The following is a 17673-nucleotide window of genomic DNA, read 5'->3' as shown; positions in this document are numbered from 1 at the left end:
TCTTACTGAAAATATATTAAAACGTAATTTATTCTTAGTAATATGCATTGCTAAGAACTTAATTTGCACAACTTTAAAGATGATTTTCTCAATATTTAGTTTTGTTTTGCTCCCTCAGATTCCAGATTTTCAAATAGTTGTATCTCAGACAAATATTGTCCTCCGAACAAACCACACATCACTGGAAATGTATGATGAATAAATCTCAATTAAAAAAAAGTACCCTTATAACTGGTTTTATGATCCAGGGTCACATATTACCTAAATCTTGTACTGCAATGGATTATGTGACTAACTACAATTTAATTTGTATAAGTTGGAATCAGTAACGGATTGCAGTTGGTAAGTAATCTGCCCAGCTCTGAAGATGTGTAACCGCACTGGATCTGTCCGTCTACTGAGAGCCGCGTTCAGCTAAAGCTGATTTCTTTCATAAACGAACAGATGTGTGGTCTCTGTCTGATTGTTCGTCTCGTGGCCATCAGGTCTGCCCGGCGTGCATGGCATCGTCAAAGACGGCCGTGACGGAGCACCTGGAGATCCAGGAGAGCCTGGAGAAGCAGGACGAGCCGGCAGACCGGGACACCAGGGATCACCCGGAATCTGTGACACATCAGCGTGCCAAGGAGCCGTGGTTCACGGGAAGTCCTCCAACCCCAAGAACCATTAACAAGAGAACCAGCAGGAAACACAACTGAAGAAGTGTCAGAGCCGAAGGAACACTGAGCATCAGAGCTCAACACGTGTAGATACAGCAAAAGACTAAAAACATCACTGATGGGAAGCTTATAATACAGTCCTTGTGTTAGAAGTCCTCATGTACAGCCCCCTTTAGAAGTGTAACTGAGCCTCACGAGGGTGCCGCAAAAACAAACTAAACTGAAGGAAACCAAAATATTGGACACATTACTACAAATTGATTTTCTTTGCCATTTTATTCTTATGTTCACATTTAGTTTCTAAATGTTTCACATTCGAGGAACAATTTTCAAGCATCGATGGAGATGCTCCTGTAAAATATGTCATTGGCCATCTGTGGGCTTTATCAACCTTATCCACTAGATAAAGGTGCTGTAAAACTATTAAATATGATTTTAAATACTATTTATTATTTCTGAGTTACTGTTGTGTGTAAAGTGAGTTTCTACAGCATGGTATTGTAAGACAAACTGAATAAAGCCACTTTTCAGTCAAGTACTTCTCTGAACGTTCGTTAGTACACTATTAAATATAAAATAACACATATGGAGACAACAAATGCTCATGCCTTTCAAACCAACAAGGCATAAACACACCAACAACAATACACAGCACAACTTCTCTAAATCTGAACTATATTACAGTAGGGTTTCCGTTCTCAAGGGTCTGAAATCAAACGAACAGTGGTTTGAGCCTCGTTCTTCACTCGAGCTGGTTTAAGACAACAAACGCTCAGGGTCTTCTGGACACGGGCTAGTGGAAGAGAGGAACTAGCATCATGCAATAAACCCACACCCAAAACATGAGTGACAACTACAGGCACACATTCACAGCACTGCGGCAGAGAACAGGAAGTCAGCTGTGTGAGGATGAGTCCGCCGGTTCTGTGGTGTTTTTATAGGCTTCGAGGAGATGTGCCACTGAAACACAACTAGGCTTCAACCGCAGTCCAGTCTTGCCACAGAAAGTGCTCTGGAAATCCTGAAACAGAGAGTGGATTTCTGAGTAATGATGGGAGAGTTGAGTTGAGAAAGTCATTTCCACATACTTCAGATGCCTTCAGCCTCTCTTTTGTAATCTGTTTCTGGACCAGTAGGTGGTTCTTCAGAATGCATTTTAAAGCCACCTCATTAGATGAAGACATTTCTACACTATCTAAGAAAGGGTTTGCCATACTGACAAAAAATGGCATCTCTGATTTCTGAGTGTTATTGTGTTATCTTATTTCTGATTCTGCTGACAGAATTTTTTTTTATTTTTACCTTTTCACCATGTGCACCATCTTTTAGGTCAAATATTTGCATTTGGGCTGTTAACAAATGCAGTCAGTATCAACAAAACTGATCTTTGCCATGCAGAGAAACAGAAGCTGCATCTGAAGTGTCATTTAGATGTTTTACACATTGTTTAATGCAGCTCTGTGGGACATGGCATACTTGAACCTGCAGTTACAAATGAATAAATAATGTTTTGATATTTTATACATAAAGATTGGAAACTGATGTTAAAACCTCCAGTAGGTTGCAGCGAGTCACTGTTAATAAGTGAGAACCGAATCATTTAAACGGTTGATAACGAAGCACAATCGTGCTGCTCAGAAACACAAAACAGTGGCTTGTGTTTGGAGTGATCTTTGTTTAGAAATAGAGCAAAAATAGTGAATATGTTGTCTAAAATGTAAGTTTCTTGATATTAACTTCTTGTTTATTTAACGGTTTTATAAAATCAATAGCTTTTCTACCCAGTCTTTTAAGTGCATGTTTGCTTCAGTCCCTGATATTATATGACTCGAGAATTTTTTTTAAATATATATATATATATATATATATATATATATATATATATATATATATATATATATATATATATATACACACACACACTCGCACACACACAGTGTTCCACTCCCGCCCCATATATAAATGTGCAGATGGCCAGCAGAGGGCGCTATTAGAGTGGGAGAGATAGAGGTTTCTCCGGTAACAGCTGTATACAACGCAGCGCTGAGCTCACAAATGCTGACCAGCAGCGGTTTTTGATTTTGAGACATGAAGTGCTCAGGTTTATTCAATGAATTTGAAACCCTGTATATATATATATATATATATATATATATATATATCTATATATATATATATATATATATATATATATATAATTTTCAATGTCTGAAATAGACCTTTTAAAATCCCATGACATTTCAGAAATTCCATGACCCTTGGGAACACGGTAGACTTATTAAATAGAAACCGATGGGGTGATGAAGAGAACCTGCTTGAGTCTGTCTCCATGTATTTCCTGGATGTATTTGAGGAAGGCTGTGGTCCACTGCAGTGTGGTGGCTTTATCAGTGTCGGCGTAACAGAACGGCACCAGCAGGTTTAGCTCATCACAGCACAGACGGATTCTTCTCCTGAGGTCACAGATTGTGAAAACCGTAAACATGCTTCATGTATTCTCTGCACAGTGAGCGGTTCAGGTTAAACAACAAATCTGTAGAGCCTACCTGCGATCGCGCTCCTTTCTGTTGTGTACTTCTTTGCGCTGAGTTCGGTCCATGAGAAGTCTTGTCCTGCAACGTTTAGTCCCAGACATGGTGCCTGGCTTCCAGTTCTCCGAGTCCTGCATGATATCAGACGAGCTGAGAGGCCTTGTGCGGACACGCTTGATGAAGTGTGCAGCTTTATCCACCGCCTCATCTGCAGCGAAGAGAGAAACCAAGCCAAAACAAACCAATTCAAACACATCTCTGCTTTTCATGCCTTAAAACAGTAAGCAACAAGCCTAATACAATCCCTGTGCTATTCACCAGCTGAGGACAGCGAAAGAGTAATAGACTTTAGGTCTTACGGGTTTGAAACCAAAGGTTGAGTAATGACCGAATTTTCATTTTTGGGTGAACTATCCCTTTAAGGTTGCTGCTGAACTCTTCAGGATGCTCATGAATGAGTGAATGCATTCTATATCTGTGTGTGTCCATGATGTTGGTTATGTCCTGTGCATGTACAGTCTCATAGCTACTGGATTAGTGCTGCAACGACGTCATCGATTACGGCGACTACAAAAATACGTCGACGTGTGTGAAATGCGTCGACACGTCACACTGTTTGTTTACATCTCGCGTAATGGCATACTGGGAATGGAGAAAGTTGCATTCTATCACAAAAACAGAGACCACTGTAATCAAAAGTATGGGAATACTTTAAACAGAGGCCAAATAAATGGCCCTTTGTTCCCTTTGCAAAACCGATATGGTGAACCATGGCAGCACAACTGCGATGCGCGAGCACCTCAGAGGACAACATCCTGGCGCTCTCCAGTGTCTCCATGCGGTTTAACTGGTTACCGTGTGATCTGGTGACCAACTTCCTGCTTCAGGTCTGATATTCTTGCGCTTGCGGCACTCTGAAAAGTTGAGATGTTTTTAACTCGATGCGGTGCGGACACGCCTGGAAAAAACTAGCGCGTTGCACCCGCGTTGCTTCCATTATGAGCGCGCTTATCGCGCGCCTACATTGGAAATAACCAACTTGCGCGCGCAAGAGACGTGATATGTGAACGGCCCCTTAAAAGACAGCGCACCGCGAGACAACAGTCACAAACCACCGAGCTGCCCCGAATCAGCTCCAGATCTCTGGAAACCACGCTAAACCATAGCAGAACCCTGACTACATTTTATGGTTTGTGATGCTTAAGAACATTTCATGACGTCTCAGACAACTGTAAATTTATGGCTACTGTGGTTTAATTATAAACGCTATCATAAACTCATATTTACCATAGTAAAATAATTTTCTTTGCCTCTTTATTATTTTATACTGTAAAAACTTCAACCACATTGGTTGAAAATGAATAAAGATTAAAATATTATATTAGAAGTTGTACTTATATATTTTTTTGTAAAGTTATAACAAAGGATTCATTAGCTAATTAAAAAAAAGAACATTAATTATTTATTGTAATAAAAATAATCGTTAGATTAGTCGATAACCAATTATTGTTCACATTATCGACCACTGCAAAGTATCGATCATTTGCATATATCCCTAGTGTCCCAGTCAGAACACCTAGTGACACATAGTGACATAGAGATGTGGGGGCGTGGTTAAAGGTGCCGTGTTAGGGGGGTGTGGACAGTAGTGTCAGATATGGTCTTTTTTTTTTCATATCGCCAGCCCGTGAGATCAACGATACACGATATTATCGTGCATGGGTGGAGCAAGAGAGAGACTCTCTGTTCTTGTCATAGCATAACTATTTGGTGTTTTAAACTGCGCAGGTGCCCAAGAGAGAGCATATGGAATAACCAATAATCTAAAAAAACACTTTAAAACGTACTGATAAACTAACGTTAAATATAAAAATACTGTATATAAAACAGCTAGTTCATATATAGTCGGACGCAACGGTCATATAGTGCGTCCTGCGACAAATCTGCTGCATCACCACAAAGAAGTTATCCGTCTAAATGATCTGCAAAATCAGTCAACTGTGAAAATCATTTGTAGAGTCCAACAGTTTAACACTGATATTGCACATAAACGAACATGTTAAATAAAACTATTCAAAACAAGTTGATATACTTCCAGTAAAGATGAATTGAACTGATGTATCAGTCATGCAGCGCTCGGGACCGTGTGCCTCATGACGAACCCGACGCACTGCCACAGAAACAAGAATGAGATGCACTCTAACATAACGGTGACATTAAACTCAGTTAGTGAGGACTCTTTAAAATACTGCACATATACAGGCTGTTCAGATTACTTGTTCAAGTGTGATGAAATACCTTATATCTGCAGACGATGTACATCTGTTTGTGGATGGAGACTTTGTAACGACCAAATCTATGTATTTTGCATGAATCACATTATAGTGCAGAGTGCATGAAAATAATAACAAGGCTGCATAGCGAACTTATCATCCATTGTGTTTCTCACGTAGTCCTTCTACATCATCCCCACATGTTATAAGTGATCAGTAAGTTATTTTGTCTTTATTTGGGACAGCAATAAAGAGTTAATCTCTCCTGAATGAGAAGAGCTCGTTGCCGTATAGCAGCCATTAAATGTGTGGGACAACAACTCCTCATTTTCTATCTCTTTCATTTCATGGATTTAACGAGTTATACGAGTCAAAGCGTTACAACTTTAGCGACTACAGGCTCTAATCCTCTTTCATGCGTGTGTGTGTTTGTGTGTGAGAAACGCGGTGCTGCAGTGAAACAGCTGGGCAGTTTGATAGCCGAATTATAATAGGCCGCCTATAAAAATAAAATAGTTATTATTATTATTTAAAATGTAATACATTAATAGGAGAATGAGCCTAATAGAGACATCTGCCATCGTCGATATCTCTGACTATCGTTGATACACGATACTATTGTCTATCGGCCCAACCCTAGTGGACAGGTCTTAACTTTTATAAATAATATCTCTTTTGATTTGAGACTTTAGTCTTTGCAACTTTACAGATCTTCTTCATGCACCAAGAGCTTGTAACACTCCAAAGAGAAAGGCATATTTGAAATCGCATCATATGACTCCTTTACATTGTGTTCCAAAGACAAACATGGGGGTAAGTGAAAAAAAATATATTTTGGGGTGGAGTATCCTTTTTAAGATGGTTTTCCTACTTAATTTTTATTTTTCACATAATTGTGAATCAGAATGTCAGATTGTTCATGTCATGGTATGCAAGTGTGTAAATATTTAAATAAAGGAGAAATTAAATAAAAGCGATCCAAACAGTGTTATTGTGGCCATGGTGTTGACGCGTCGCCATGGAAACATTCTAAAATAGTGGTCACCTTAACAAAAAAACCTCACTCTGTGGGGACCACTAGAATCAGGGCTCTGAACCGGTTCAAGGAACAAAAACCCAACATGAACAAAATTTTGACAGGAACAAAACCAGAAACGGAAATTATATCTAATTTTACAGTTCCGAAAAGTTCGAAAATTTGAAATCGCCATTAACCGGTTTAATAAAATTTTATCGTTCCATTTAATATTTGCTGTCAACCAATCACGGATTTCAGTGGTACATCATATGCAAATGTGACGCTGAAGCCAGCGAGTGAACCATCCACTCAGCTGTGAACATCATATGCCGCTCTTAGAGTTTATCTGAGGATAGTGTGAGATGAATTCAACAGATCACACGCACCTGCAGCGCTTCTGTGAACGGAAAAACTGAAAAACTATAAAAAACTATAGGATTACATAAAAAGGAATATAGGCATATACACTAAATATATATATATATACACTAAATATATAAATATATATATATATATATATATATATATATATATATATATATATGATTTATATATACTAAGTCATATTGACAGATTAATGAAACAAGAAAAAAGTTAATTTGGCAAAAGCTTGACAGCTTTGAATAAAGTCTTGCTTCTGTAGGCTATAACCAACCAGCGTTGACCATCATGCCGATGCCTTACGCGCGCCCATACAACATCATCAAAATAATTCATTATCAAAATAAAATACTGTATTTTCCGGACTATAAGTCACACTTTTTTTTCATAGTATGTCTGGCCCTGTGACTTATAGTCAGGTGCGACTTATTTATCTAAATTAATTTGACATGAACCAAGAGAAATGAACTAAGAGAAATGAACCAAGGGAAAACATTACCGTCTACAGCCGCGAGAGGGCGCTCTATGCTGCTCAGTGCTCCTGTAGTCTACACTGAAGACATAGAGCGCTCTCTCACGGCTGGAGATGGTAATGTTTTCTATTGGTTCTTGGTTCTAAATAAATGAGACTTATAGTCCAGTGCGACTAATGTATGTTTTTTTTTCCCTCATTACGTATTTTTGGACTAATGCGACTTATACTCAGGGGTGACGTACAGTCCGAAAAATACGGTACGTGGAAACATTTGGATTTGTACCGAATGAGAGAGGTAGGCATCAGCTTCACCTTAATTAGTTTTGGAGTGACATTTTTTTATAGTAGAGAAACTAATAACTGTTTTTATAATGTTTATAAACATTTTGCTTTAGACTACAGGCCTTTTAGCCTTCAGAAAGTATTAGGGCTAATAAAATGTGACGTGAGTCATGACTTGAGGCTTTTTTTTCACTCTCAAAAAGCAATCTTACATTTAACACTTAACATTTTTAAATATCTTAAAAATCCGTTGTCTTTATGGTGTTGATATTAGAGGTCGACCGATATATCGCTCAGGCCATATATATCGGGCCGATATTTGTAATTTTTTAATATATTGGCATCGGCCGATATCCGTGTTTTGTAGCGCCGATTTAAAGTCAGGCACGTCGGCGTGCAGCCCCGTGTTATTGGTGAGGTGGAAAGTGCTGCTGCTGCCACTGCATGTGAAGCACCCCAAGACAATATTTTGGAAGATTCAACAACTGCCCTGGGAGATAAAGGTAGTCAGAGAATTTCACTCTGTAAATGGGGTGGAGAAGTTGTCAGCTCTTACAAACACTGCAGCGTGACGTTACCAAAGTAAACTGTCTCTGACGTTACTACGCCGCTCACAGACAGCACCGTGCTCGGAGAGACAGCTGTCCTGGAGCTGCCCAGAACGGTGAATCACATGTGTTCGGAAGCATGGTTTGATGCAGACAATAACCATTTTTCCATCCAACTCATTAGTATTTAGGGATGCCAATATTCAATAATTTCCATGCTCCATCGTCGTTTAAATTAACGATCAATTAACGCTGCAAAATGCTTCTGCAGCGGTATTATTATTATGTGCAAAAGCCACTTGGAAAAAAAGCTTTCTCATCCGAATTAAAGGGGTTTTAGTCTGCGGTCACACTCAGCAGTCATGGCGAGCGGAGGAATGGAGGAGCTTGAACGCCCCGCGCATTTTGGCTTCCCTGTCAGATATAATGATGAAAGAAAGAGGTTAGAGTGAAAAGATTGTGCCAGATCTTTATGAACAGGAGAAGAAAAAAAATTGTGGATAAACTGTCCCGAGCATCCTCTGTTGCGCTCACGACAGACGGGTGGACGTCCAGGGGGACAGTGAGCTCTGTGACGAAAACTGCTCAAGAAATAACGTGTGTTTATTTGTCTTGGCCTTTTTTTTTTTTTTTTGCTGATCCGAAAAATGATCCGATCCATAAGAGGACGAGCGAGCGCGGGTTTGCCTAGATGAATTTGGAGGGTATTGCTCACGTCTCGTTCTGCACATATCCAAATGTTTCCATACTCGCAATGTATCTGGATGTTAAACTATAATATATATATATATATTTTTATGTAAACTAGACGGAAAATATCACCCTCTTCACATGAGCAAAAACGTCCTTGGCATAACAGCAGAGTGGAGCGGTATACTACGGTAAAATTAAACTGACCAGTGTAACCTTTTCTATGTTTGGTTGACTGTAATTTATTTGAATAATGAACAGACTGCAATGTAATTTTGAAATTAGAATGCACTTTAGATGTTCTGTCACTTATACCAAACACAAATGTTGCTGGTTGCTAGTGTGTTTGCAGCACTACTATTATTTATTTTTTATATATTTATTTTTTTATATTTTTCAGTTTAATTGATTTTTATTTCTAAAACTGTATTTATTTAAATGTATTTTTGTGTTTACATTTATGTTCCAACAAACTTGAAAAATTGATAAATGCTCTAAAACTTTTATATATGGAAGTAAAATAATGACAAATGTCTTTGAAACAAAAAAGCATGCTGAATAGCACTAACTGAAAAATAATGCATTGCATTAACAGTACTTGCATTTTAATGCCTTGTATTTCCAAGGATTGCATTTTTAGGTCCTGAAATTTAACATAGTTGTTCGTTTCAACTGTGAATATTTCAATTGAAAATATTTCACACACCTTTTTGTAATTAAAAAATCAATAATTCATATTCACGTTCCAGAATTCACTTCCAAAATATTCAATCGGTGTAAAAATACGATGTATAATATTCGACAGGCAAATTTCGGTCCATTTTATTTCACTTTCCAAATTCGCTTCCACAAATTCAGTGGTTAAAATTGGTCAGATAATTGGCCCTTTCACATCCGGGAGCTGCAGGAATAGCAGTAGAGCACAGAGGCATGATCTCCATCTGCTGTCAGTCGCTCACCAGCAGGTGGCGCAAGCGGCTTCTGATGAAGACCAAAGCAACATGGATTAAGTAACACAGTTACAGAAACTGATCAGCAAAAATGGAGCAGGCGCTAAGGAGAAGTTTTGATTATCGGGGCATGTGGAAAAGCTGATTGTGTGAATGTGAATGTTTATTTCAACATCTTTGCCTTTACCATAGACTGTATAAAGGCTGTTACCCGTAGCCTATTAAGCAGCATTCTCTACCATAAAGGAGATTATAATGAGATTTTACCCAACGCTGAAAAACAGAACTAACATTACATCTGAGGAAGACATATATTGCTTTTGGTTGTTTGGTTTCCGTAACTTTGTGTCATGGCTTGTGCGACGCTGTGCTGTAATACTGGGGATCCCCTCACGTCACACTCCAGGATTCTCCAATGACGAGTAACGCTTCTCAATCAATTAATACTATGATATAAGACCTCAGATTACACTTTATTGATGATGATGCAAACTATATAGACAGTTAAGCAGATATAAAATATGAACGAACGCTCAAGGTTTCACGCGGTTTCCCTCAGAAATCTGTTAAAGAAAATAAAACTGGCTCAGCGCACTAACAGCGATTACATTTACATTTATTCACTTAGCAGACGCTTTTATCCAAGTCACTTAATAAGAAAAACTCTGTGTTAAACTTTAACGTCTTTTATTGCCTCAAAGATATTAAATTCGGCATCTAATTAATACAATATATTACTGTATATTATGTACATTTCAGCAGATGAGCACAGAAATGAGCCCCACAAACCAAAAAGTTTCACCAAATAATTTTTTTTTCGTAAAAAGAAAACCAAGCGCAGTAGTTTTATGTTTGATATTTGCTGTCTATTCGCCTAAGCTGCTTTAGGGACCATCTTCAAATTTACCTCAAAAGGAAACGTAGTACAAGATTAAATTCAAATTAATCAGTTTACACTAAATTAATTATTAACTCAAACTGACTAAATATATATGGCCAATAACTTATTTCACTTTGTATGGACACTACAAAAATATTGTTTAAGAAAAAAATAGTAAGTCAGTCTTGTATCTAGCAATGTACAACAACTGTTGGAACATGAAAAACCCTTTCCAGGGATCTTTAATATGTAAATAATTGTATACTGTAAATATATGAAGGGAGGTACAGGCAAAATCTCACCTGTAGATAATCACTATGAGAAACACAAGATTTAGAATTTGACAGTACGTTATTTAAAATTTTTATTAAAACACATTGGACCTTTTAACCCAGTCAGTGGAATTGTCAGATGGTCCCTTAGGTCCCTGCTCTCTCCATGAAGACGCCTAGTTTTTTTCTAGGTGCGTCCGCACCGCATCGAGTTAAAAACATCTACATTTTTCAGAATACCGCAAGTGCACCGCGGGTCATGTGGCAAGAACTAACCAGTCAGCTTTATCCTTTCCCATAACAAAGTTGAAAGCTCAGCCAAGATGAAGGAACAGCTGATCATAGCTGTATATGGATTGCCATTTTGAAAGAAATTTAGTAGCAGAGCTACTGCAAGCTATTTTTAGTGCTGCAAATCCATTTATCCTTTGTGAAATTTCCGCGTCTTCATGGAGAGAGCAGGTCATGGATCCTTAGCAACGGCAGACGTCTCAGGAGCGCAACTGCCCGAGCGCTTTGGAAAGAAGGAGAAAGCCGTGTGCCTAGTGTTTTCCATGCGTTTTTAAGCGCGATATGTGAAAAGCCCCTTACTCGTCATTGGGGAATCCTGGAGTGTGACGTGAGGGGATGTAATGTTAGTTCTGTACTTCAGCGTTGGGTAAAATCTCATTATAATCTCCTTTATGGTAGAGAATGCTGCTTAATAGGCTACGGGTAACAGCCTTTATACAGTCTATGGTAAAGGCAAAGATGTTGAAATAAACATTCACATTCACACAATCAGCTTTTCCACATGCCCCGATAATCAAAACTTCTCCTTAGCGCCTGCTCCATTTCTGCAGATCAGTTTCTGTAACTGTGTTACTTAATCCATGTTGCTTTGGTCTTCATCAGAAGCCGCTTGCGCCACCTGCTGGTGAGCGACTGACAGCAGATGGAGATCATGCCTCTGTGCTCTACTGCTATTCCTGCAGCTCCCGGATGTGAAAGGGCCAATTATCTGACCAATTTTAACCACTGAATTTGTGGAAGCGAATTTGGAAAGTGAAATAAAATGGACCGAAATTTGCCTGTCGAATATTATACATCGTATTTTTACACCGATTGAATATTTTGGAAGTGAATTCTGGAACGTGAATATGAATTATTGATTTTTTGATTATGAAAAGGTGTGTGAAATATTTTTAATTGAAATATTCACAGCTGAAACGAACAACTATATTAAATTTCAGGACCTAAAATGCAATCCTTGGAAATACAAGGCATTAAAATGCAAGTACTGTTAATGCAATGCATTATTTTTCAGTTAGTGCTATTCAGCATGCTTTTTTGTTTCAAAGACATTTGTCATTATTTTACTTCCATATTTATATAAATGATTGACATATATATGTAATTTAATACTTGGTCAGTTTATTAATTTCTTTGGTTAACTTTGGATACATTTTTTATTTTAATACCGTGCAGTGCACAAAATTAAGATTCGAGAGATGGTTCAAGTCAGTGCTCAATAAATGATGATGAGTTTAGAAATGTTGTGCATCCACTTATTATTAGTGCAACATTTTAGCATAAATGTAGGGGAAAACTTCAAGATATCGGCCCTAAAAATCGGCAGCACATATCGGCCATCGGCTGACCCTGACCTCTAAACATCGGCATCGGCTATAGAAAAACCATTATCGGTCAATCTCTAGTTGATATATCTTTTTTAGTAGCCTACATTTGTCCAAAATCTAGAAAAGATTATGCTTTATTGGCTGAGACCAAGCGCAGCTGGTTATTGGCTAATGTTAGATGTTTATTTTTTTATTTTCTTTTTGAGTAAAGAAAACGCTGTACTTTATTATTATTATTAGGCAAATTATAGGCAAATAATATTGTTATAATATTTCTTCCACCTGAACTGGTTTCGGAATAGGGATGTGTACCGAAACCCGGTATTAAACTGGCCCCGGGGCTAAATTATGAAAGACCGTAATATCAGTAAGATCTGACGCTATCGGTTCTGCTTTCGGTACTGAAAAAATAAATAATAATGTACTATGTATTTTTGCTTAATAATGTTGTCGTGCACATTTGATCTCGCCAAACATTTCTAATGTGCGATCATATTAAGACGTTAGTCTGTGAGATCTGCGTGAACTCTCATGCGCGCCGCGGAGGCTGTCTGTCAGTCACACACACACACACAACAAGAACGAGCGCGGTACACGCATAACAGTACGAAAACTCCCGCTTAATAGAAAGAGTGACGATGGCGGAGAGAGCAAAACGTTCCAAAGTGTGGTTATACTTCACTAGAGTTAATGCTGACAACCCTCGTTGTCATAAGTGCAAAACAATATTTGCTTGTAAGCATCTTTCAAAAGTGCATTATGTGTATCGACTGCCTAGCTAGCTCGTCTCTGGTTGTTGCCCCATCTCAGGTATGCATGCTAAAATCATGTTGAATCAACGTTGTTCACGTCATTTAAAATAAATGTAAAAACTCCCTGGTTTGCTAACCTTATGTAGAAATTCTGTTGATATCTTTTAGGAAAAATGAGAATGAAATCAATATATTTTCTACTTGTTTTTAAAATTCCAAATAAGGAAAAATCAGTATGGAAATGTAAACATTTATTTGGCTAACTTAAATGCACAGCACCTCAAGTTAGTTTACAAAATAGCCATTTGCCAAATTTTGCAACCTTTTTATTATATATATTAGTGTTGCATGGTGCACCGATACTTCAAAAGTATCGCGATTCTCGGAAATTAAAAATGTTGATGCTGATTGCTGATCGAGATTTAGATTCGAGGCTCACTGACCCTGTATCAGTTCATTAAACTCGTTCACGATTGAGAAGATCTCTCGATCCCATTCAGTGAAGGGCGGATTCGTTCACTACATTCAACAAATCACATGCTCCGTCACATCTTGAGTAACTCTTTGACAGGATGAAACATTCACGAGCTGTTCACGAGCTGCACATGCGCTGCTAATTGCGCCGAGCTCACGCACTGCTCTGCGGAGGGAGGAACTCCAGTGATCAAGAAATATGAGTCTAGTAGCAACGTATGTTCCGTGATGTCCCCGATGCGCGGGTCAGGGTGGGTAAAGAAATGTGACTTTCTTTGCGGGCTGGGGCGGGCCAAATAATTTCATAAAAGCGGACCCGCCGGTTGGAAAAAAATCCATGGCTGGTAGAAAAAGATGACGCTCAATAAAGATGACACTCACTAAAGCTCACTGGCTGAGTTTTCTCCTCTGAAAGAAAAGGTTGCACAACTGACAGAATAAGTAACAATATCTCAGATATTGCTGTTAAATTTTATTTGCTTTTTTTTTTTTTTAATTGAATGCCATTGCTTAAATTGAAATTATTTATCTTTTGACATTTAATCTTCTGAGTTCAGGTATCATTTCTTCATTTTAAAATGATTAATAACTCCATAAGCTACTTGTTTATGTCTACGTGAGTAACATTAGCGAGTCTTACTCTTCAGTGTGTCTGCAGTTTGCTGGTCAGCAGTGTCTGTGTAAATGACAAGTGGAGCTCTCATCACAGACTCGGGGCCTTTATCTGCTCTGAAATTCAGAGTCAGCTCTGTAGGAATGATCAGCTCAGACTGCTGCCCACCCTGCCGTGAGAGAAAAGACACTTCTCATTACCAGCAGAAAGCACACAGAACTCAGAATCAGATAAAATAATGAAATGCATCTCAATGAGATCAGCACTCACCGGTTTGAACAGACGTCCTCCGTATGGATACGTTCCCTGTATTTTCATCATCTTGTCTGGTTTACTCCATTTCTCTATTTGTGCATGTGTGGGTGTCCCTGAAGTGTTTGTAGAATGACAAAGCACTGATAAAAATCTGGAAGACAAATTATTAAACCATGTCAAAAAGCTATGAGTTTTGTTTTGGGTCAACCAGACCTAAAACAGGGCTTCCCAAAAACAAAGCTTAATTAATTACTGTATTTTCGGGACTATAAGTCGCACTTTTTTTCATAGTTTGGCTGGTCCTGCGACTTATTTACCAAAATTAATTTGACATGAACCAAGAGAAAACATTACCGTCTACAGCCGTGAGAGGGTGTGTTCAGTGTAGACTACAGGAGCACTGAGCAGCATTTAATAGACAGAGTCATAGATCACTGACAAGCTACGCAATATCACGTTCGTTATCGAAGGCGATTCATATGCAATATCATTTTCTATTATGTGAAACTCAACAATCTTGTTCTGCACATTCGAGCTATACTCTTTGGTTTTACTCCTTGTGATGGATGATAAAGGGAATTTGGCTTTTGTGTTCCTCATATATATAATCCTGTGTAAGAGCAAGTCATGGCTGGGCTATTTCATGCTCTTAGTCACCTAAGTAAGTAAAATAATGACTTATGTCTTTGAAACAAAAAAACTAACTGAAAAATAATGCATTGCATTAACAGTACTTGCATTTTAATGCCTTGTATTTCCAGGGCTTGCATGAATGTTAGCTCCTGAAATTTAATATAGTTGTTCATTTAAGCTGTGAATATTTCAATACAAAATATTTCACACACCTTTTCATAATCAAAAAATCAATAATTCATATTCACGTTCCAGAATTCACTTCCAAAATATTCAATCGGTGTAAAAATACGATGTATAATATTCGACAGGCAAATTTCGGTCCATTTTATTTCACTTTCCAAATTCGCTTCCACAAATTCAGTGGTTAAAATTCGTCAGATAATTGGCCCTTTCACATCCGGGAGCTGCAGGAATAGCAGTAGAGCACAGAGGCATGATCTCCATCTGCTGTCAGTCGCTCACCAGCAGGTGGCGCAAGCGGCTTCTGATGAAGACCAAAGCAACATGGATTAAGTAACACAGTTACAGAAACTGATCTGCAGAAATGGAGCAGGCGCTAAGAAGAAGTTTTGATTATCGGGGCATGTGGAAAAGCTGATTGTGTGAATGTTTAATTCAACATCTTTGCTGTTACCAAGTAAGCAGCATTCAAAGGAGATTATAATGGTGTTTTACCCAAGGCTTTATTTATGACATAAGTGCGTCGCATTGTATTGCCTCCCTATGAACACATACTGCTATTAAATTTAGCCATTTAATTTAATGTAGTGATTGTTTGTATTACTATATTTTAATGTTTCTGTTGTCAGACAACGGAATGAATATTATAATGACTGAAACGCGGTCCATTAAGACTACATAACCAGCTCTCAAACATGAATCTGCACTAATGAAATCAAATACACATACGGTAAAGTCAGTGGTTGTGCTGTGACTGATGGGGTGGGTGGAGTTTGCACTGAAGTGGATTGGGGGGAAATTTGTGCATGCATGCCATGCGCCTGTCTGTCAATGGGAGGAAGCCACGCCCTTTTTTGGAGTTCCCACTAGGTTTTGGAGATCCCCAGGCTGCAATTATACCCTTCTCCAATATCTGGTATGGATATTATCCATTTTTAAATGGTAGGCCATTCAGATTCAGTGTTAATTACTGCTGAAGTTTGATGGGTCAAGTTTAGTTACAGTGCATCCCGAACGTTTTACAGAGCTTCACTTTTTCCACATTTTGTTATATTATACAGCCTCATTCCAAAATGAATTAAATGGATTATTTTCATCAGAAGTGTCACTGAAGTGTCTTGTTTACCTCTTCTCCAGGCAGACACGAGCAGCTGGGCTCGGCCTGGGCTCCAGGGGGCGCTCATGGGTGACCCTCGGCTCCAGGGGCCGCTCATGGGTGACACACTGGACCTCGGCGCTGCTGACAGGCGTGGTGTGGGACTCGCTCAGCAGCAGCATCCTCATGTCCTGCAGGTCCCCGGGCCCCGCTGGAGGCCCCTCTGGCTCGTCACACAAGCTCTCCTCCAGCTGTGGAAGGCCCGAGCTCTCCGTCTCGGTCGCCTGCGCATCGATGTGGCTCTGAATAATGTGCTGTAAGTACTCGACCTCCGTCATCTCCACCAGACTGAGCGGCTCAGACACACACACATCTGCTGCGTGCAGACTCTTACAGGCCATCGAGAGCTCGTCCTGAAACACATCAGACCAGACTTCAGATCTATCCTGCTGAACTCAATATCAAACATCTGTGACATAGTACAAGAAGCTGTTGACTGCATGTTCATCTTAAATGGATAACGTACCTTACTCTGTAAAGTAGACATCAACAAAATACACACATGAATATGACATAAGCTAAAACTTAAATACCATAATTACTGCAGTAAAACTATGGGAACATGGGATTTTTAGCCACTGTATATATATAAAAAAAATAAATTCTCCAAAAATCACAACAGAACATAAAACAAAAAGACAAATACTTTCTCTTCCTGATTTGCTATATTTTACAGAAGCAATAATTAATAATAGTAAACAAATATAGCCTTTTTCTTAACATTAAATGAGAAATGTATAACATTATTTTTAGCCATAACACTTTGGCTTGTTAGTGTAAGTCAGCGGCCTCAACTCCCGCGTTTCCCGCCTCACAGCCGGAACATAACGACTGAGTCTATCACTGCCGTTAATAAGAGTAATAATGAGAGAAACTGTGTCTCCAGAACACGAGACAACCGTAGATCTTCACATCAACAGCGAGGTACTGAGTTAAAAGGATAGTGTTTGAAGTCTTACCTGACACACACCTGCCCTGAAACTGAACACGACAGACGTTCGTGCGCTGCTTGCGTCGTTAGTGACGTCA

At 38.8% G+C, this 17673-nt stretch overlaps 2 protein-coding genes across 2 annotated transcripts in view; one reads left to right on the top strand and one right to left on the bottom strand.

The window, feature by feature from the left end:
- LOC128011277 (collagen alpha-3(IX) chain-like) overlaps nucleotides 1-1194 on the top strand; it is a 19263-nt gene extending 18069 nt beyond the window's left edge. Inside the window, exon 32 of the mRNA XM_052593505.1 lies at nucleotides 486-1194. Coding sequence (XP_052449465.1) covers nucleotides 486-670 — 185 coding nt within the window. The 3' untranslated portion in view covers nucleotides 671-1194. The remainder of the gene's footprint in view (nucleotides 1-485) is intronic.
- On the bottom strand, nucleotides 917-17673 carry LOC128011289 (uncharacterized). Its single transcript, XM_052593527.1, has 7 exons — nucleotides 17604-17673; nucleotides 16615-16997; nucleotides 14688-14823; nucleotides 14445-14586; nucleotides 3206-3398; nucleotides 2971-3112; nucleotides 917-1680 (listed from the first exon to the last, which is right to left on the bottom strand). Exons 2-7 carry the CDS (start codon nucleotides 16983-16985, stop codon nucleotides 1555-1557), a joined length of 1110 nt encoding a protein of 369 aa, XP_052449487.1. The 5' UTR covers nucleotides 16986-16997; nucleotides 17604-17673; the 3' UTR covers nucleotides 917-1554.

The sequence above is a fragment of the Carassius gibelio genome, chromosome B23, assembly GCF_023724105.1.
Source record: "Carassius gibelio isolate Cgi1373 ecotype wild population from Czech Republic chromosome B23, carGib1.2-hapl.c, whole genome shotgun sequence".
NCBI classification, from domain to species: Eukaryota; Metazoa; Chordata; class Actinopteri; order Cypriniformes; family Cyprinidae; genus Carassius; species Carassius gibelio.
This window is presented reverse-complemented; position numbering and strand designations above follow the sequence as displayed.